Source organism: Leuciscus leuciscus, assembly GCF_965113295.1.
Source record: "Leuciscus leuciscus genome assembly, chromosome: 12".
Classification (NCBI taxonomy): Eukaryota; Metazoa; Chordata; class Actinopteri; order Cypriniformes; family Leuciscidae; genus Leuciscus; species Leuciscus leuciscus.
In genome coordinates this window covers 22,260,859-22,282,569 of record NC_138736.1, presented here as the reverse complement: position 1 = coordinate 22,282,569, position 21,711 = coordinate 22,260,859, and the positions used below count along the sequence as shown (strand labels likewise).

At 37.5% G+C, this 21,711-nt stretch overlaps 2 protein-coding genes across 4 annotated transcripts in view; one reads left to right on the top strand and one right to left on the bottom strand.

Moving 5' to 3' along the window:
- Positions 1–9,684, top strand: part of top2b (DNA topoisomerase II beta) — a 65,544-nt gene extending 55,860 nt beyond the window's left edge. For both annotated transcript variants that reach the window (XM_082186688.1, XM_082186687.1), the window contains exons 29-35: positions 1,497–1,650; positions 1,761–1,925; positions 2,264–2,435; positions 2,656–2,738; positions 2,812–2,901; positions 5,789–6,012; positions 9,170–9,684. In XM_082186688.1, the coding sequence (XP_082042814.1) occupies positions 1,497–1,650; positions 1,761–1,925; positions 2,264–2,435; positions 2,656–2,738; positions 2,812–2,901; positions 5,789–6,012; positions 9,170–9,334 (1,053 nt within the window). In that variant the 3' untranslated portion in view covers positions 9,335–9,684. The remainder of the gene's footprint in view (positions 1–1,496; positions 1,651–1,760; positions 1,926–2,263; positions 2,436–2,655; positions 2,739–2,811; positions 2,902–5,788; positions 6,013–9,169) is intronic.
- Positions 9,410–21,711, bottom strand: part of LOC309511499 (retinoic acid receptor beta-like) — a 327,730-nt gene continuing 315,428 nt past the window's right edge. For both annotated transcript variants that reach the window (XM_082186743.1, XM_082186744.1), the window contains exons 6-8: positions 16,589–16,793; positions 15,286–15,444; positions 9,410–14,215 (exon numbers count right to left, since the gene is read on the bottom strand). In XM_082186743.1, the coding sequence (XP_082042869.1) occupies positions 13,998–14,215; positions 15,286–15,444; positions 16,589–16,793 (582 nt within the window). In that variant the 3' untranslated portion in view covers positions 9,410–13,997. The remainder of the gene's footprint in view (positions 14,216–15,285; positions 15,445–16,588; positions 16,794–21,711) is intronic.

Sequence of the window (21,711 nt, the reverse complement as noted above, 5' to 3'; positions counted from 1 at the left end):
TCTCTTAAAAGTTATTCACAACGCCTTTCAGACCTACTCTTAGTAAAGAAAAATGACAACTCCTAAACTAAGGGCGCTTTCACACTGGCAGTTTAGTGCGGACCGGGGCACGGTTCGCATGAAAAATCGCTAATGTGAACGCTGTCATCGGACCCGGGTGCGCACTAGAGTACCGAACCCGAGACTACCTGGAGGAGGTGGTCTGAGCTCGGTTGCTCCCGAACCGTGGCGCGGTTCGCGTTAATGTGCAAACAACACGGACTCGGGTGCGCGCTTGTTCAGGAAGTATAGTATCCCGCGCATGCGTATCACTGTGGATATCATTGTTTCCTCACACACGACAACCATGAGTGGCAGGGGAACGTTGTGGGACACTGAAGAGGTGATGTCTCTCACTATGTTGTGCATAATAGCACCAAAAAAACAGACAAATTACAGCTATGCTCAGTCGAGTTGTATTATCCATGCATTTTCCGTGTGCGTTTGCGATGACGTAAGATCACTGCAAACGCACCTGGGTTCGTTACAACTAATTGAGTGTGAAACCAGACCAACGCTGCGGGGGGCGCCGGGAACGAGCGCACTCGGGTTCGGACCGCAGCAAACGAACCCAGTGGAAAAACGCCCTAAGAGTGAGTCTTCGTTGCTATGGATGACGTCATTACTCATGCACGAGCTTGACTGAAGTGACCACCTTGATTGGCTGATGATTGTAACGCGGGAATGATTCCAAACACCTCCCCTATGATGATGAGTGACAGGTCTGAGAATGCGTGCGCTACACAAGTAGTGCAAAGGACGGAAGATGATGAATAACTGAATAAATAGCCTAAATGAATAAAGAGTAAGGCAAAACAAATAGCCTAGTAGCCTAATGAAACATATGGATTGATGCAATATCTTTGCAACATTATTGAATTAATCTGTCACTATATGCCTCTGCCTACGTTTGCAAAGAGAAGAACATTTTAATTTGATTCACAATGAAACGTTACAATTAGTTTACATGCAATGAGTAGCCTAGTTTTGGTTTTTGTGGGTGGCGTTATTGCATCCCTAGTTATGCCTACAATGCAAAATTGTTCCCTCGCGATGGGAAGCTCCTGTAGCCGCCGCATACGCATTTCAAAACATTGCAACGTGAAATGCCACAAAAAGCGGTTTGTGAATAGGTCTTAGTGAGTTAGGAGTCCTCTCGACTTCTTTTAAGCTGTCCCAGACTTAGGTGCTACTTTTAGGGCTAAAATGCTTCGTGAATTACTCTTAGTGAAAAAAATTAGGAGTCCTAAAGTTACGAGTGACACGCCCATTATTTTTAGGAGTTGCTCCTAAATTCGCCACTTAGGAGCTACTTTTAGCCTTAAAATTCTTTGTGAATACGGCCCCAGGTCTAGAGCCATGTATCAATTATACCTAAATAGGCTGAAGCACAACTAATAAATGTCAAGCCTGGTACAGTGTGTGTCTGTGTCTAATGATGTCTGTGTTGGTTTCAGAGTGAGGTAGATCCAGCCTTGAAGGTGGAGTTTGATGAGGACAGCACGCTGGGCTCCAATGGAGGAGAGAATTCCCTGATTTCTCCATCCGGCCTTCCCAACCCAGTAGCCAAACCCAAAGCTCCGCGGGTCAAGCGAGAGAAGAAAGAACCTGGTAACAATGAATATTGGCACTATATTTAACTTCAGTTTACTTTCAAAACCATTTTTTATGTTTTTTTTATTTTTTTTTTTTATATTTATATATATATTTATTATCTTCAGGTACTCCGAAACAAAGGAAGCCACCAGGTGCTAAAGGTCCAGCTAAGAAAGTAAAAAAAAGGAATCCATGGTCAGATGATGAATGTGATGATGATCGTTCCGATAATGAGCTGGATGAAAGTGAACCTGTTATTCCCAGGGACACCACATCCAGGAGAGCCTCAGGTGTGTGTGTTTCCATTAATACCTCTATACAAAATTGAATAGCCTCAGGTGTGTGTGCTTCCATTAATACCTCTGTACAAAATGTAATTTTAATAATTTAAACCAGGCCTGAGTGATATGATCGTAAATGCGGTGTTATTTACACGTGAGTGTGGTGAAAAAAACCCCATTTAACTATATATCTATGGAAGAAATAATTGACAAAAAATACCGCAGAGTTTAAGTTGAATTTCCAACAAAAGTAACATGTTCATACTGTGTTTAAATGACTCTTCTCATATGAAAACATGACATTTTAAACATAGCCTGAAATGTTCTATTGTGGTGTTGTTTCACAGCTGCGAAGGCCAAGTACACATTTGACTTCTCTGAGGAAGAGGAGGGTGGTGACGAAGAACAGGAGAATGATGGTTCAGCATCACCAGTTCACTCCTATAAAAACACAGAGCAGCAAAATGATGATGAAGAAGATGATGAAGACATTTTTCCTCCGAAAACAACATTTACTTTGTATGTTCTGTCTAAATATTCACATTTGGGTGAATCTCACAAAGCCTGTCACAAGCAGTTTAAGTTTTACAATAGCCTAACAAGAATCTGAAAATAATGGCAACTTTTTGTGAGGTCCACCCATTTAATGAAACCATGTAGTATACTTTTATTATTATTCTCAAAGTGACAATCAAATATGGATTCCAACTCTTTTTCATTTGAATTAAATCATTTTCAGGCCTACTTCACCAGCGAAGAAAAGGGACCCAGAGCCTGTATTGTCATCTAAAACAGAGTATGCTGACAAGAGCAGCGATGACGGTATGTGTGTTTTCAGTGGTGGTTTATCATGTTAATAATGTGCATGTGTTAATAATGTTTATTTATTCTTCAGATGTGAAGTCAAACAGTGATGATGACAGGGGTCCAGGGTTTTCATCATTTTCCAACAGTTCTGTTTTTGAGAAACCTCCAGCTAAAAAAGGTACCTGACCGGCAACCGACCTGTGATGAGTGATCATGTTTAAAGGGTAACTCTCGCCAAATTGCAACCTAGGCTATTTTTGTTAATCTACCCGAGTCAAACATTCGTGTAAAAGCATAATTAGAATGGAAACGCCACTTTTAAGATTGACCGTATTTTCGTTTTCGGTCAAAATGCCTTTTGAATGGGAGTGCTAGGGGCACTACAATGATAGCATCAAAATCGCTATTTTTAAAACACTAAGGAGGCTCGACACAACATGAAACTGTGCTTGAAGTATCACCAGGGGCTCTACACATGAACTCGAGCATTGACAACATTGTTTGTGTACACAAAGTTTACTAAAAAGAAAGGTTTTGTACGACTCATTTGATCAGTTACTGTTTCCGGTGGCTGGAATTTTGTCAGTCAAAAGTAGTCGATCTCCGAATGCAACGTAACATGATGAGAGTAAAGATGGAAAGATCAGCATGAAGATATTACACTGAAGTAGGCTGCTTTTAAATGAACATTTATTTAAAATAAAAGTACTAATTTTGGCAAAATTACATTTCCTTAATTAGCCTAAACACAGTGACAATTTAAGTTTGAAGGGATTAAAGCCTGTTTCATTACATCATTGTTGGAAAACACTCTAATCAGAATAATTTCTGTTAAAGGGATAGTTCACTTTGAAATTAATTTTTGGTATGTTTTAGCTTACCTCAAGGGCATCCAAGATGTAGGTGTCTTTTTTTCCGCAGTAGTTTCAATTTTGATATTTTTAGGTCAAACCGTTCTTGTCTGTCAGTCATATAATGCAGGTCGATGGTCACTGTCTCAAAGAGGATGCACAGAGTCCAAATTAAAACAATTCCCCGTCGTCCAAATTAAACAATTCCCCATCGTAAGTACACATTGATGGCCTAAGACACGAAACGAGCGGTTTGTGTGAGAAAACGAACAGTATTTATATCGTTTTTACCTTTTATACACAGCCATGTCCAAGTGATCTGATCTGACGTACACGCAGACTGGTGCATAGATATATACACTAGATGTCGCCTTAAAGACATTCGTTCCAATGAACTGCCGTAGACAAGGCGACATCTAGTGTATATATCTATGCACCAGTCTGCGTACACGTCAGATCAGATCACTCGGACATGGCTGTGTATAAGAGGTAAAAACGATATAAATACTGTTCGTTTTCTCACACAAACCGCTCGTTTCGTGTCTTAGGCCATCAATGTGTACTTACGATGGGGAATTGTTTAATTTGGACAACGGGGAATTGTTTTAATTTGGACTCTGTGCATGCTCTTTGAGACAGTGACCATAGACCTGCATTATATGACTGACAGACAAGAACGGTTTGACCTAAAAATATAAAAATTGAAACTACTGCGGAAAAAAGACACCTACATCTTGGATGCCCTTGAGGTAAGCTAAAACATACCAAAAATGTATTTCAAAGTGAACTATCCCTTTAAGCTTGTGTATATTTTTATTTAAAGCTGTTAAAGGGACATTGTGTAAGATTTTCCCCCATCTAGTGGTGAAAATGTATTTTGCATTCAAACAAATAGTGCTCTCCAGCGCCTCGCTTTTTCAAATGCGTGTTGCATCTACGGGAGCCGTTATGTACCAAAAAGCTATGACAGGATGTTCTAATAGCACTTCGAGTTTTTCTTCGGGTGAACAGGTTTGTTATTTCAAACAAACTGCAACTTGACACAACAAACAAACGAATGTTACAGTATGAATTACTGACTGTGAAAAACATGAACTATGGTAATTAGTAGTGATACCGCCTTTATTCGTTATATTTTTGTATATTATATAATAAAGTACACAACCAAGCAATGTAAAAAAGCTTGTAATTAAGAACGTAACATTGACTTACCTGTCGAGAAGAAAGCAGGCAACTTCAGCGTCTCTTTTGAAAGCTTTCTCCTGCATTAGCTATCCCGACATTAACCCTTGTTTTTTGTAATCTCCGGTCACGTGTCCTTTTACGGTCTATTTTGGACTTTTTCGACGACGAGGACTCCTTATCCTGTGACTCAGCATATGTATGGTCCTCCATTATAAATAACCGTACAGTGCAGCCTTTTAAACTTGCCGGGGCAGTGACAAGCGCCTCTCACTGCTCTGCTCCTCCGCTTATGCTGGTTTCAGTCACGTGACGCTGGCTCTGAACGAAAACGCGTTGTGGAAACGCGTTGGCCGTGGACTTACCCGTCCCATGTATATAGAGATAATCAATTCTTCGTTTAAGATAAGTCAGATAATTAGCAGAGGTATTTGTACACCATTGAGGACATATTTATGAATAAAAATATTCATTTTAGATAATAAAATACCTAAAAAGCTACACATTGTCCCTTTAAGTTATAATAAAGCAATATCTCAATATCTCAGGTTTTTACTTGTTTTATATAATGACCACTAGGAGGTGCTCTAGGCATATGTTTTCTTTGATTGGTTTTCCCTGAAGAGAAAAGCGTTCAGTTTAAAATTAAAGTAAAAGAGTGACGCACATTCGTTGCATCTTACAGTGAAATGAGAGTCCCGTGTCTTTATTAAAATCAACACATTAATGATTTATTTCTCATTCCGATCCACCCGCAATTAATTGGAAAGTTATTTTTTATTACTTGGCTCGCCCTACCCGCGGATTATCCGCGGATATAACCGTGATCCACACATCACTATTGAGCACTTTGAGCCGGAAGTGGCACGAAATTTGACGGAGGCGGCCACCCCATAATTCTCTATGCAGGAAAAACCCTGCAGAGATCTTTACTTGGCCATGTAGCTCACCAGTTCAGCCCAGTTATGATCTTAACAAGTAGATGTGAATGACCAGTTTCCAGTCTGTTAAAATCATTTTGTTCTTCTCCAGCTAAGAAACCTGCAGACACAGCACCTAAACAGAAGAAAGCTCCAGTAAAAGCCAAGAAGCCTGATACATGCGTCTGGGACTCAGACTCAGACACAGGCACTAAAAAAGCACCAGCAGCACCAAAAGGGGGTGGGAAAGGCCGAGGCAGGAAGAGGAAGCAGTCGAGCTCAGAGGAGGAGGTTTATAACCCTGTGAAGAAGACTGGAAAGACTGCCACAAGCAGGGTGAGTGATATATCCACTACTAATAATAATCCTATAAGCTGTATTACAGCTTGTGAAAAACAGTATATCAATGCAGATAATGTAATGCATTTTAAATAGTTTATTAAAAAATGCATCATATTATCTGTCTATTATAAAATAATTAGGAGTGGGAAATTAACACATTGATTCAGGGCCGCGGGAAGTGGGGGTTGTTTTCACAGAATTGTAAATGCAACGCATATGTTTGTTCATTAAAATGTATAAATTTTTAGCATTTAGTCATTTATTTGTAATAAACACTTTAAGTGGGCTATTTAAAATTTTTTATTTATATGTTAAATTATCTTTTTAAAACATAAGCGCAGAGTGTTACGTAATATTGTGTGTGTTTGTGTTTCGAAAGAATTTGTCCGCAGCTGCTCAAAAAAAAAAAAAAAAAAAAAAAACGTCAAAAACCCCACTGTCAGTGTTTTGTAAGGAACAGGCAAATATGTAAAATATAGCAGGAGACATTTTAATTGTTTACTAATAAAACAGTTATTTTTTATGTCAGTGTCGGCTAGACAGATGAAGTTGACGACTCGCGATCTTCGCAGCGCCAGAGAGAAATGCACATTTCATACGAATTGCATAAGCAGCGCAGTCTGTTTTCTTTCGTTTTGAATTGTTCTGCTTAAAAGTAGACATTTCAAGCTATCTATATGTCTCAGGTCTGTGAGGCAATAGGCTACCTTATAGGCCTACGCTGAGTTTCATTATGAGACGAGCTCCAGGTTCGCCAGCGCCTCCGTATCCTGATTATTTATTTTCTAATAGCCTATATTTAGGCTACTTCTTATTAAATCCAGACAATTTGTTGATGAAACATCGATTATAATTAAGATAAAATTAATACAAAACGAAATTAAATTTAAAGACAGGCTTTGTGCTTTCAGTTTAAGGTCTCTGTGAAAGTTTTAAAACATTATTTTAGTGCCACTTTAGAGCGCTCACGTCCGTAACGGAGAACTGTCTGTAACATTTTTTTATTTATTTTTTGTGAAATAAATTTCTAAAAAAATGCGACTTAGTCCAGTGCGACTTAGGCTATGGATGTTTTTTTCTTCCCCGTGGCGCATTTTGTGACTGATATGCGACTCCGGAGCAATAAAATAAAAGGGACTCCGGAATAAAAGCATGAATCAATAAAGTCAAAAATGTGATGTGCAGTCAGGTTTGAGTGTGTGCGCGTTTTTTGAGGAGTTTTATAGTCTTGATATTGTTTCTTATTCAAAAGTGGTGACTGAAGGATCATGTGACTCTAAAGACTGGAGTTATGATTCTGCTTCAAATTCAAATTCAGCTTTGCTTCACAGGAATAAACTACATTTGAAAATATATTAAAATAGAAAAAAGTTATTCTTAATTGTAATATTAAAAAAATTCAACTTAAATTAATACAGTTAATAAATGTTACATTTAACTGTGCCTAATTTTATGATGTGTTAATGTGAATAAAGTTCACTTTAATTAAAAGTTTCTTTTTTTAATGTTCTATAACATTTGTTAATAAATGAAAAAATAAAACAATCTGATAATTTGCTGTTTAGGCGTGACTTTCAGTTATACTACAATGTTGAATGGCTATAAATACTCATTTTATTTCTTCATTGTAAGTTGGAAAAACAAGTCAATTTAATAGAGGTATCAGTATTAGTATTGGTATCAGTGATACTGGCCTTCATTCATAGTAATTAGTAAAAAAATGCCATTAAACAAATATTTAAGATCTTTATGTTGATAACTTTGCAGGCCATAGCTCAGGGTAGTATTATTCACAATGGCTTTTCATGTGATTTGATTTTTCGCCATTGATTATTTTGGTAATAACATAAAACTGCAAACAGCTTGAGTAATCAGGGTTTTAGCCGATGCTAAACCCCTGATTACTCAAGCTGTTTGCAGTTTAATGCAGATTGCAGTTTTTTTTTTAATTGCCACTAAGGCCCTGTTTCACAGACAGGGTTTAGATGAAGCCAGGATTAGGCCTTAGTTCAATTAGAGTATTTAAGTAGCTTTTATAAACGTGCCATAGAAAACAGCATTACTGGTGTGTATCTTGAGACAAAACAGTGGCCCTGACATATTTTAATGAATTGTTTTCAGTTAAAACAGCTCAAAAATGTATTTTAGTCTGTAAAACCAGAGGTAAAAGTGATACTTTGTGAAAAGTGAAAACCATTCACTCATATACCTAATGTTCAGACCAAGTCTGCAAAACTGCAAGCACAATATATACTGAATATACACTGAATGTAATGTAGATAATGCAGTAGTATCTGCATTATATTCAGTTTGAAATTGTTAAACAATCTTTTGCAAAATGCAAAAAGTTTGTTTCTACATTAGAAACATAATTCAAAACTGCCATTTAAATGCCACACTCATTTTCTTATGATTGTTATACCCAATGATCATATAATACAATTTTTTACTTAAAAATTAAAACGTACTGTTTTGAGGATTTTATTTTAATTTTATTTTTTTACCTCATGGTATGTATATTCAGTATATATTTACAAAATAAATAGAAATACAAGTCAAGTCATCTATATTTCTATAGCGCTTTATACAAGACAACATGTCTTGAAACAAATTCAAATTCTGCTGTAAAGCAGCTCTAACAAGCCAATAGTGTCATTATACAGCTCAAGCAACAATTTTACATACTGTATATACAGTGTTGTGCACTTACATGTACGTGTGAGTGCTATAACAAACTCCTGTGCTCTCCACTGCACACTGAACAAGTAAAAGACACAAGATAGTGTAGTTTGGTGTACCGGTACATATGGCTAATCATTTGTGTAGAGTTGCTATGCAAAAAACACAATTTTTAGAAGTTAAAATAGTTTTGAATTATGTTTGTTATGTGCATGTTTTGTGTGTAGATTTTAGAGAAAAGTAGCCATAGTTTCAAAACTATGCCAGTTAAAGCTTAAAAAATAATGGCAGAACCACAATATTTTATAAACAATAGAACTGTGATGCACAGTGGTAAATAATGTTGCGCACTGCACTCAAGCTATACTCAGTAGTCAGATAAGTCCAGTTCTGCACTTTTTTTTTTTACTCTGGATCTTGGACCCATGAGGAAGAGTACAGTCTTATGTTGTGTATGTGTGTTTGCATGTAGAAACCAAAGAAGGCAGTGTCTGACGATGAAGATGATGACGACGCAGGCATGAACAGCTTCAGCCGTCTGGACTCAGGCAGAGATCGATCTGGTCGAGCCAAGAAAGAAGTCAAATATTTTGCAGAATCTGATAATGATGATGACGACGACGATATGTTTGACTAGAAAACAAACTCACACACACTCAGTCCAGAAAAATCCTTGTTGAAGAACAGGTTCACTGTCTTCTGCCCTGCAGAATTTTGTACATTTTACCCTCCATTTTATTTCTTCAATTGTGATGTTGAATTCTTTCTACTGTGTAGCTGTTTTACTCTTTTTATCGTTATTGCTATATTATTATTATTATTATTGTTATGATACATTGACAATGTTGTTTTTTATCATTGAATTGTATTTGTCCTGAGCAGCTTTTAGAAATGTAGACTGCTGTGCTTCAGCACCTTTAATGGTTCAACGTTAGAGATGACTTACCTTTTTGAGATGACTTGGAAATAAACATGAAATGTAAATTATTTGTTAGTCTATAGCAATGGCAGTACGACTGAAATGTTGCAAAATGTTTGAGAGACAATGACAGGACATGCTGTTTATTACCACAGAAATGTCGACTCATCCTGCCGTTTTTAAAAACGAGCTAAAATAGTGCTCTTGTTATGCAGAACCAGAAGTTGATCTGCATAGAAAAGTTTTCCAAGGATGCAAAAATAATGATTTAGACAACTGTAACAGCACAACATTTAACATTGTATGAAAGAACTGAACAAAATCAACCACAACCGCAACCTCTAACTCTATCTCACACTTTACGCATACATTAACATGGACCATCCCAAGTACTTCCAAACATTTTAAAATAAATAAATGTTTTATTGTTTTGCCAGAAGGATTCATGGTAAAGGCAATGGTAAACATAAACTAAAGCACTGTTAATGTCCTAAAAAAGACAAGCAAAACAAAGGAATTTACAATTGGATACAAACACTCAGGGTTTTGATAAACGATATTCTTGAATTGTCATTATCTAAACTCATTGGGTTTAGAGGTTTTAAACACAAGCTGATAATTTCATCCTTATGAACTGTTTTTTAGTTTTGTTTGTTTTTTAGAAAAAACTAAATGTTTTGTAAATGTTAAAGGACTGTTCCTTTTGTAGGTTAAATTTGGGCCAACTTTGTGTTTGTGTGCTTTTCAATGAAAAATCAAAAAAAGATAAAAACATCTAACATCTCAGTAACATTTTTAGTACATGTCGGTTTTGGTCTATCTGCTCTTCCATTGGTTCAGAGCTCACGTAAGCTCGTAAAGAGCTTCTTTTTTTTTTCAAAATCAAAATTACAAATTTGCATCACTTGCTTTTCTTTATGTACAGAGACCAGCACACAAATGCAATGGTTTCGACATACAGTATGACAACAGCAAAATTATGTTTCCTATTATTAAAGACAAGCACAACTGTTGCATCTCTGCCATGACACAAGCTTAGAACAATATCACATTCAGCAAAAAGCATTATTGAACAATCCATATGAGATGCCTGGACCCTTTGCAGTCAAGCCGGCCCATGCAAGGTAATTTTGATAAAGAATAACAAGACACATTTGATAACCCTTGTTACCGAAAGACATTTTTTCAAAACATGTTTTGAACATGGATTCTGAAAATCTCTTGTGACATAAAGTTATGGTAGTTAGATATATGCTAACTCATCAAACACAATGTCAACTAGCTAGTAAAATAAAATGGGTTATCTTTTTTTCCTGTGTAACAAAGCATATTGGGTACATAATTCAAAGGATACAGCTTTCATAGCTTAACATTTTAATGATTGAGGATTGTAGATGCGAAAGGAATTGTGGGTGGTTTGGGGTTTTCGTAAAGACATTCATGAGCTGTTTCACTTGTTAACTTCAAAGACGCATGCTGCTCAAACAAAAATCAAAGCAAGTTTTTTTTTTTGAAGACAAAATATGTAGAGCAAAAATATTCGTCTTTCTGATGTAGATTGATGAGGTACAAAAAAAAAGAAAACAGAACGATAAATACTGCATACTGTCTAGATTTTGTCATTCCTTGTTCACATTCAGATGAGTGAGTTTGTTCTCCCTAATGATATGTTTTCAGAGCAGATGTGCAGTGAGACAGGAGGAGAATGTTTTTAAATGGTCAGTTCACCAAAAAATTAGACTAAGTGATATCCAAATCTTATATACAAGCCATAAGACTTATTTTCCTCCTTGGAACAGAAAAGAAGTTCATGCAGAAAGTCGTATGGGCTTGAAATGATGTGAGGGTGAGTAAATGGCAGATTTTTTGGTGAACTATCCTTTTAAGTAAAAAAAGTAAACAAAGACCCTATCTGACCCTGTGGGAAAAAAATATTAGATCAGTTGATTACAGTTATGTTCCAAGTTAAACCATCACACAAAATTATCCACTCATACAAGAGAAAAATTAAATAAAGACATCAATTCATTAAAAAAAACATATGACATCAATTCATGAAAAATAATACGACATCTGTCTTATCCTGGTCCTCTCAGGGGGGCAGTTTAAGTGCACTAAGAGTTTAATAACTAAAATGTCTTTATGCAGACAAACTGCTTTACAAACAACCACACAGCCAGCACCTTTATAAGAAACATAGCATTGGAATTTATCATAAATCAGCCAAAGATAGTGTCCTGTTGCAAAAACGATAATCCAGCGACACTTGTGTTTTAGTAGGAGGTATTTTACAAACTCAGGATCAGTTTAAATGAAGCTCTTTAGAGAAAGAGTCGACTTCCTGATCAGAGCTGAAGGCGATCATAGATCAAACAAATGTCTTGTTTCACTTGAAAATTAAATAATAGTAATAAACAAAAAACTTTATCTGTACACAAAACAAGGTTCCCCAATGAGTGCAGTGCACACAGAGATACATGTACAATATGCTCACTGCAGCATGATAGGCTTGTCAGTCATGCTGTAAATAATTGCAATGTCCCACTGAGTTACTGCAAAAAAAAAAGACACTTATGTAAAGGAGTTTGGTGATTCTGGTCTCTTGGCCCTGAATCGATGTGCGTTTGAGTGAACCAGTCTCTGCCAATTTCAAAATTATTTCAAAACACAATCATATCAGCCTTTTCACCCACATGGGATGGGTAGTTTCACTGCTTAAATGCCTCTAAAAATTAAAGGTTTGTGATTATTTACCATCCTCATGTCATTCAAATCTGTATGACTTTCTTGCTCTTTTCCATAGAGTTAATGGGGACTGAGACTGTAAAAAGAGTACCATAAATGTACCATAGAAGGTGTGTATACGACTTGTGTGATGTCTTCTGATGGCATATGACAGCTTTGAGATAGAAAATGACTGAAAATAGAGTGCTGCAGGGATGACGTAATTGTGTTGGCCAACCCTGGTATCACGCTGGTTGACAAAAAGCCAATAAGATTTTATATTGGCTTTGGGATTATTGCAGGTAACAAGCAGCGACCAACAATAATTGTATATTTACACCTGTTCATCAAAATAATCTTCATAAACACAACTTCTAGTAATTTTGAAGCCTAAACACCATAGCCTGAAGTAAAAAGCTATAAATGAACTATACACTACGGTCGCACGCCTCCATCCTGAGCCCCTCTGGCAAATCCATTAAACTTTATTTAAAACCTACATGCTGGAAAGTTTGGGTTAGAATATTTTGCACGAGCAAATAAATAAACAAAAACAATCTCTATACTTGAGGAATATAGAACTGGAAGTTCAAAAATGCTAACTTGTTTTCCGGTTTTACGACTCATTACTGCAGCACTCGACTGACATAAAATCAAGTTTGCTTTACTTTTGTGTTAGGAGCAAAACAGAAAAAGACTTGGAATATTGTGCATGAGATGTTTGAACTGCTTTTGTGAAACTTTAATGGTGTGCTATCTCTCTCTCTCTCTCTCTCTCTCTCTCTCTCTCTCTCTCTCTCTATATATATATATATATATAAATATATACAGTATCTTCTCATGTGTGTAAAGATAGTCATATGGTTTTAGAACAACATGAGGGTGAGTATGACTGTTTGTTCTGGTTGAATTAAAATGTGTAATTTGTCTTAGTAGAAAGAGTTAAACTGGTAAATGATTGGTTAAAGTCAATAATAAAAGATTTCTTCCATATGAAGGTCTCTAATCATGATTACTGTTAAGAGTTCACTAGTGTATGGAAAGTGAAATTGATGTTAGTAGTACTTGATACTTCAGTCGTGTTTTTGATTATACTCCAGCCATCATCAGTGGGTTCACCACACCTTAGAAGTGAACACAGAGCTTTAAAATTTAGAATTGAAACAGCTTTAAATATACAAAGCAATATAACATATTTGAGTTCCCTAATGTCTATAAGCAAAAACATTCTATATAAGTGTAGTTTAAAGGATTTCAGCTCAATGTATCGCATTATCATGTTAGACATTGTAAAAAGCACCAACAAATGTTACATTGATATGTACAATAAATGGATCAGCTTGAAATGAGAGGACAGAGTAAAAAATCACTTAATAAAAGTAACAGCTTATCATGCACATGAAGAAATCCATACAGGAGACCTGAGGTGGGCATCTGGGACACACACATGCACACTGCAGGGTGTGTGTTATTCAGTCCTATGATATTGATGTTAGTAGGACTTGATTCTTCAGTTGTGTTTTTGATTATACTCCAGCCATCATCAGTTCTTAAAGCACGAAACGAGCAAAAATCGACCAGAAATCCAACACACTGGAGAGGTCGGCCTCCAGTCTACCGGTACTGTCCAAAGTAATGTCTTACAGCTGCCTTAGTTCTAGGGTTCCTCGCTGGAGGAAGTGGCCCCAGAATCGTCTGTGGGTTCCGGGGAGGGGGCAGAGGGTTTGGTCTTCGTGGAACTGCTGTTGTTCTTGTCCGTGTTGCTCCGCTCTGAGTTCTGACCGTCTTGACCCTCTGAGTTCTCCAGCATCTCCTGGATGAGGGGAGGCATTGATCCAGGGATCTCCATCTTCAGAGAGATCACACGCTCAGCGCCTATAGGAAACAGTCACTATGAGCTCCATTCATATTGCTGTGGCACCTAATTTGCCTCTTTTTTAAAATTAAAATATAAATTTTTAACTTTATTAAAGATTATAAAAAAAATGTTTGCTTCACTGACCCTGTTCAACCCTCTTATGCTATGAAATTTCAATACACCATTGAGGCTACCTCACTTCAGAGAAGTTAACCATTAGATTCAAAAGTAAGAAATTACAGGAATAACAGTCAATTTTATAATGGTCACTTTTTTACTGAAATGAGATGTATGTGGCCGGCAAGTGCGACTTCCTTCAGAATGAGACAGCTTCCCACAGCCTTTATTATTAAGTCATTATGTTTACACTGGCCTCAATTAAACTAATAACTATGTTATGGGAAATATTATAACAACCAATTGTTAACAAAAACAAAAAGACATTGGGTCTCATTCATTAATAATTGCGTGGAGTATTTCATATATGTATACAGGACAACTTCTCACGAAAAATCTTCTCACAACTTCTCACACATTCGTACGCACATTTCACGCACAAATTTGTGCGTAAGCATGCTTGAATGAGACCCATTGATCTTAGCACAAAAAAAAAAAAAAAAAAAAGAGCCATATTTGCTATATATTTTGGACTTAGATAACTGGGTTAGCACAATTTTAATTTTTTTTTTTAAGCATGGGATTATTTTTAATAAAATAAATTATAGTCATTTATTTCAAGGCACTCCAAAACACACATGTAAATGAGTTCCAAACTTACTACAGCGCTTTGAGGTTAGTAACAAACAACTATTTACAAGACTGTCACCATATTGGGGGTTGGGGGTCAAATATTAAGAATCAGCCATTTACCCACATTTTTATCAACCATTTTCCCATATTTTACAAAACCTTGTCTGTATGCTGGTCCCCCAATGGCTAAGCCAACTGGTACTTAAGTCAATGGTACTTAAGAGTATGAGCTGGGAAAATATGACGTCTTAAGAGTTCAGCAGTCACAAAATTCTTAAATGTTCTCCTTGTAGGACCAGAGTGTTGACCTATATGAAGAATCAGAATTCATGCTGACCTTTAGCACTGATACTGCGCAGGTCTGTGATCTTCATGAGGGTCTTGGGGAACATGTGTGGTTTACTGGGTCTTCGCTTTCTCACATAGATTTTCAGAGCCTCCAGCAGGGGTTCCTGGAGCTTGTCCACTTTTGAAGGCTCTTCCAAATCCTGACGGTCTAGAGAGACAGCATATGATCAGAGGCATTATAAATTAATAAGATATCACAAACAATCCTTCCCTCAGAGTGTTGTTGAACAGAATATGAACCCTCTAAATGTGCCATGCTCAATGATGAAGGAACTCCCATGACCACTGGAGGGCAGTGTTATCACTCTCACTGAAGTAGCTGTGTTCACATTCAGCTTACTGAATGCTTTCCAACACAGCATCTACTGTATATTGGCCACTAGTTTTTAAACCTAGTATTTAAAATAGTATGCAGTATATGTAAGTATTCAATTTACAGTATTGCACACAGTGTGCTTCACATAATTTGCAGAATGTAGTAGGTCTGGGTATGCTGAACTACAATGACAGTGGAAATTAAAAAATTTTCTGTTAGGCCTACATTAAAATGTATCAATATAAAGTCCAAGACCACTGCAGAAAAACATAAAAGTTACTTTGAGTGAAAAACACAATTGACATTTAAATTGCACAGAGTGCTTCTAGTGCAGGGGTCGGCAACCTATGGCACGTTTGCCAACATTGGCCCAGGAAGGGGTAATAATCACAGGCACACACCTGCATAGTGATCTACAATCATTCCTCATAGTCACTGTTTTTTTATGGAGCTACACATATTATTGACATTTAAGAATTAAATTGCACAAGTCAACAGAAGTGTGCAGCTCTGACGAATTATTTATTCAACCACTGAGCGTTACGACCAAAAAAGCAGAAAAAAAAGCATTAAAAGCAGAACACACAAATTAAAGGGATGGTTTGGAGTAAGAACCTATTTGTACTACTGTAGAAGTTTGGTACCATTCTGGGCATTATTAGTGGGGTAATTTATGAGATACAAATTTGGAGCCAATAGCGCCTGCACTAAGCTATTCGGCTGATATCCCGGGGGGATGGGGGGGTCACTTTGTCATTCACAATGACTTTGATGTGCAACATTCATACACTCATACAATGGGGTCCCATAGTTTCACATTATAAATCGTTACTCAATGTCTGATTTAAACCTGAAAACAAACATAATTCAAGGATTTTTGCACAGTGGGTAGCACAGTGATTATCTATCAAAATTTAAAATGCCATTTCATTACAAGGTTGCCGGCCTCTTTTCTAGTGTGTGTGAAAGTGACCACCTCCAGAGATGAGGCAGATGGCGGACAACAGTCCTGTCTCGGTGTCGTCCATCTCGATGGGCAGAAGTTGGTTCGCGAAGGTGAACACCAGGTCTGTTAGTGGGCCAAAGCCAGCATTGTGCATCTGTGTGCGGTTCAGTGTGAGACCGTCAGAAAACGTCATTGTGTCCTGGTCAGGGGTGTAACGTGTGCAGATACGCAGTATCTAGAGAGTAAGCATCAAATTACTGTTACAAAGGACCAATTGAATTCAGAATGCTCCATTATAGGTCAGCTTTACTTCTCTGTATGACATGACTGCCAAATGATTTGAAACTGACCCATAATGAGCATCACCTTTCTGAGACACTGAAAGTTGGACACACACACACACATATATAGACATGAGTATAAAAATCAGAAGTGTATGTAATGAAAAGCAATGGCTACTGGAAATAGAAATGACAAATGACAGTAGGCTGGGTGAAATGGGTGGGAAATCTTGGAATTTTTAGGTTGAATGGAAATACACAATATATACAGTACTCTGCAAAAGTCTTAGAATTTTCACACACACACAAAAAAAGGTTTTAAGCCAGATATTTATATATTTAGCTGTCAGTAGGAAATATCAGTTTACATTACGTTTTGTGAAAATACTAATGTGGCCAAGACTTTTGCACAATGAAGTTGGTGTTGGCTTTACTACCTGTCCCTGGTTCTGCACTGCAAAATAGATTCACCGGACCGTATGTTGTAGAGAGAAAGTTGAATGATACCACTTATGTGATTCGTACACCTGAGCGCAGAAGGGATCTGCGTACATGCCATATTAATATGTTAAAACAGTATCATGAAAGAGAGAAAGGAAATAAATCGGCTGTTGAAACTGAAACCGTGCCAGTTCCCGTAGCTGTAGTTTCAGCACTAAAGGAAAGTGAGGAGGATAGTGTGGAAACTGTCTCCGTTCCAACGGGAAGTCTGCAAAATTCTAATATTTTGCAGAATTTGAGTTCATATCTAAAATACATGTCCGTGCCGATGTTATAGCTTTGATTGAGAAATTTCCTACTATTTTCTCTGATGTTCCATCGCAAACTAATGTTTTATTTCATGATATTGATGTGGGGAACACAAGTCCGATTATGCAACATCCTTATCGAGTAAATCCTGTAAAAAGAGAGATCATGAAATCTGAAGTCAAGTATATGTTACAGAATGGGTTGGCTGCGTCGAGCCAGAGTGCTTGGAGTTCGCCTTGTGTGCTGGTACCAAAATCTGACGGGTCATTCCGTTTTTGTACAGATTATAGAAAGATCAATGCTGTTACAAAACCTGACTCATTTCCACTCCCAAGGATTGACGATTGCATCGATAAGGTCGGCCCAGCGAAGTTTGTAACAAAACTCGATCTTCTAAAAGGATATTGGCAAGTGCCATTAACGCCGCGAGCTGCTGAAATATCTGCCTTTGTAACGCCTGACTTTTTTGGTCAATATTCTGTAATGGCGTTCGGCATGCGAAACGCCCCCTCAACTTTTCAACGCCTAATGCGTTTAGTGTTGCAGGATGTACCGGACTGTGAAGCATTATTTAGATGACATTGTTATCTATTCCCCTACATGGGAGGAACATATGAAGTCATTAGAGACCGTGTTTGCTCGTTTGGCCAATGCAGTGTTGACTGTGGATTTGGCAAAATGCGAATTTGCTAAAGCCACTATTACATATCTTGGAAAACAAGTAGGTCAAGGGAAAGTGAAACCAGTTGACGCAAAGATAATTGCCATCACAGAGTTGCCCCGACCCTCTAATCGCCGAGAGTTACGCCGCTTCTTAGGAATGACGGGCTATTATCGTGGATTCTGTCGTAATTTTGCAACACTGGTGGCGCCATTGACAGATCTTTTAAAATCGTGTCGAAAGTTTGTCTGGTCACCAGAATGTGAAAATGCTTTTATTGGGGCAAAAGATCTTCTGTGCAAAGCTCCGATTTTGGCCGCGCCAGACTTTTCTAAAGCCTTTATGCTTGAGGTGGATGCAAGTGGGGTTGCTGCGGGAGCTGTATTATTACAGACATTAGAAACTAATCTGGAATTACCAGTCTGTTACTTTTCAAAAAAATTCAGTGACAGTCAACGTCGATATAGTACAGTGGAAAAAGAGGCTTTAGCTTTGTTGTTAGCCCTGCGACACTTTGATGTTTATTTAAGTGCTAACCCTTTCCCTGTAAAAGTATATACAGACCATAACCCGTTGGTATTCCTGTCCCGTATGCAAAATTTAAATCAATGATTAATGCGCTGGTCCCTGGTCATTCAAGAATATAATCTTGAAATTGTTCACAAACGTGGCTCGGAGATGGTACTCTCTGATGCGCTGTCCAGAGCAGTTGGTCCTGAAAATGCCATTTGTAAATAGACGAGACAAAATAAATTTGTCTCTTTCTTTGGTGGGGAGAAATGTTACGTTGTTTAATTTAATGATTTTGATGAATGATGTTATTTTTTTGTTGTGTTTGTGCATGTGGTTTTGTTGTGGTTGTGGTTCTCTCTCTCTCTTTCTCTCCTAGCGGCGCTTGTTAGAGCGCGTACAGGTGCACGGCATTACGATGACGTCAGCAGTGGCATGGCGGCTTTGATTTAAGCGTGTTTGGATGTTTCCTCCACGAGCTCTCCTCTCTCCCGACTTCGTGGTTTACCTTAAGTTTTCTTCTAAGCCTTGTTGTACCATCGACGCTATTCGAAACCTTGCTTGTATTCATAATGTGTAAATTTGTTGAATCACCTGTGTAACAAAAGGAGACGTATGTAGGGAGGTGGGTGCCTTTTTTTGTTTTTCCTCCGTTTTCTCCTGTTTTGAGGTTAGCAGGGAGATAAGACTATGTTGTTTATTTTATTCTTTATTTTGAGAAGGAAAGAGGTGTACTGCGGTAGATAGTTTGAGTTTGGTTTATTATTTTGGCTTTTCCCCCTCCTGAAGTTTTCAGCTTATTTTTTTTTTTGTCTCTTAAGTTTATGTAATTAATAAATACTTTTCTTATTATATTTCTTGGTTTCGATGGCTTATTATATCATTTAATTAATGAAGCGGGAGATGAGACTCCGGGCATCTTATTATGGCGGGGTTACTCTATGATTGAAATAAATCCCCGGGTGTTTAGTTAAATTGTGCGGGTCGAAAATTGGTTGTGGTGGTGCAACTTTTGTCGGACCTCGTAACAACTGTATATCTCTGTGTTTTCTATGTAGTGGGCTAAATGTTTTGTTATTTTTTCACCACACCATGGGTAAATGAAGTTTGACACTTTGAAGTCTTCTCTGCTGGAGTTGAAGCAGCAACACAAGGTTTAACACTTTGTATGTTAATTACTGCAGTTTTTGGTGCTGTTAGAAATGTGGGAAGAGTATGCTTCCACTTTTAATATAAAGCACTTCTCATGTATAGCTATTTAATATTCTGAATATAAAGCATGTCTCATGTTTAGCTCACTCCGTGTTCAAAGTATAGTTAAGATCAAAGTCTCTCAACATTTAAAGTATATCGATATGAATCGTTTTGTCTCATCCTATCTCATGAGAACATACTGCATATATCTAAATTGAAAACATGTACCCAACAAAATGGAAAACCGCTCAGCCCTAATGAGATCTCTTAAATGTCTCAGTTATTCTTCTGAGATACCAAGGCTACTGATTCAGCAGGAACCGTGCTGTGAAGGCCCTTGATGACGTCATCAACACGAGAAGCGTGTTGCTAAAACACTGCTTGGATCATCCAGCAAAATCTAACAAATAGTACGATTTTTCTGGTGCATTTGATCAGCGGTTCACCTCTGCTGTGTGCCTGAAGGTGTTTGCAACCCTACGACATTATATTAGACGGAGACTCTTGTAACAAGTTCGTATATTCGGCTGGTAGGCTACGGCTTGGTTTCCTACGTTCGGCGTGACTCGGAGAGACGCCAAACAAACATCTCAGGATGCCTCGGGGTAAAAGTGGAGCTCCTTCTGTGGGGGAAATGCAACAACCTGCGCAAATTGCTAACATTGAGGACACAGTAAGCAAACAGATTGATGCACTTTTCCAGGATTATGGCTTTATTCGTAAAATCAGTCAATTATTGGTTGACTCCTTGATTGAACCTATCAAACAAGCTATTACTGCCTCTATCGTCGAATCTGTAAAAGACTCACTGAAATATGAATTGCAAAACACGGTTGACAAAGTAATCGATCTACAAAACAAATACAATGAAATTGAGGACATTTTGGATGAGCAAGAACAGTACTCCAGGCGAAACGGTCTTGTCCTCTATGGTGTTCCTGAGAATGACCGTGAAAATGCAAGTAATGTGATCATGAACATTATGAAATCCAATCTTAATATTGATGTGAAGCCTGGAGACATCGACAGGTGTCACCGCTTGGGATCCAGATTTGGGAGGGAAAGACCAAGAGGGATCATAGTCAAGTTTTCTAATTACAATATTAGAGACATGGTTTACAGGACGAAAAAACGACTAAAGGGATCAACACCAAAGATGTACATCATGGAGAGCTTAACTGCAAAGCAGGCCAAACAACTGGACGATCTGCGGAAAAAGTATAAGGACAAACTTGCAGCCAACTGGACTCAGGACGGAAGCCTGTATTTACTGACTAAATCAGATCAGAGGCACGTCTTAAATAAGCTGTCTGATGTTAGTGGTTTTGGGTTAACTGAATATAGATTAAAACATTGTAGATTGATAAATCAATTTTATTTGGTGATACAAGGGTAAACTTGTTATTTACCATCGAGAGATGGATTTCATAGGTTCTAAATGGGGTTTAAAATGTTCTAAAATTTACACTATGGGATCTCAACCATTTTTTAATATAGATATTTCATGGGGTTTGATGAATTAATTACCTTTAGGAATCATGAAGTACTTGACCAACATTGCTTTGAAAAACTCAGATGTAAATGTGTTTTGCCTGAAAATTTAGTAGAGTTTGATAAACTTCCTTTTTCTTTTATTACATCTTAACACGAGAAGCCTAATAAAGCATCATAATGACTTACTATTTCTCTTAGCTAGTATAGATCATACGTTTAATATTATTGGATGTAGTGAAACCTGGATAAATGAGCGGTCATAT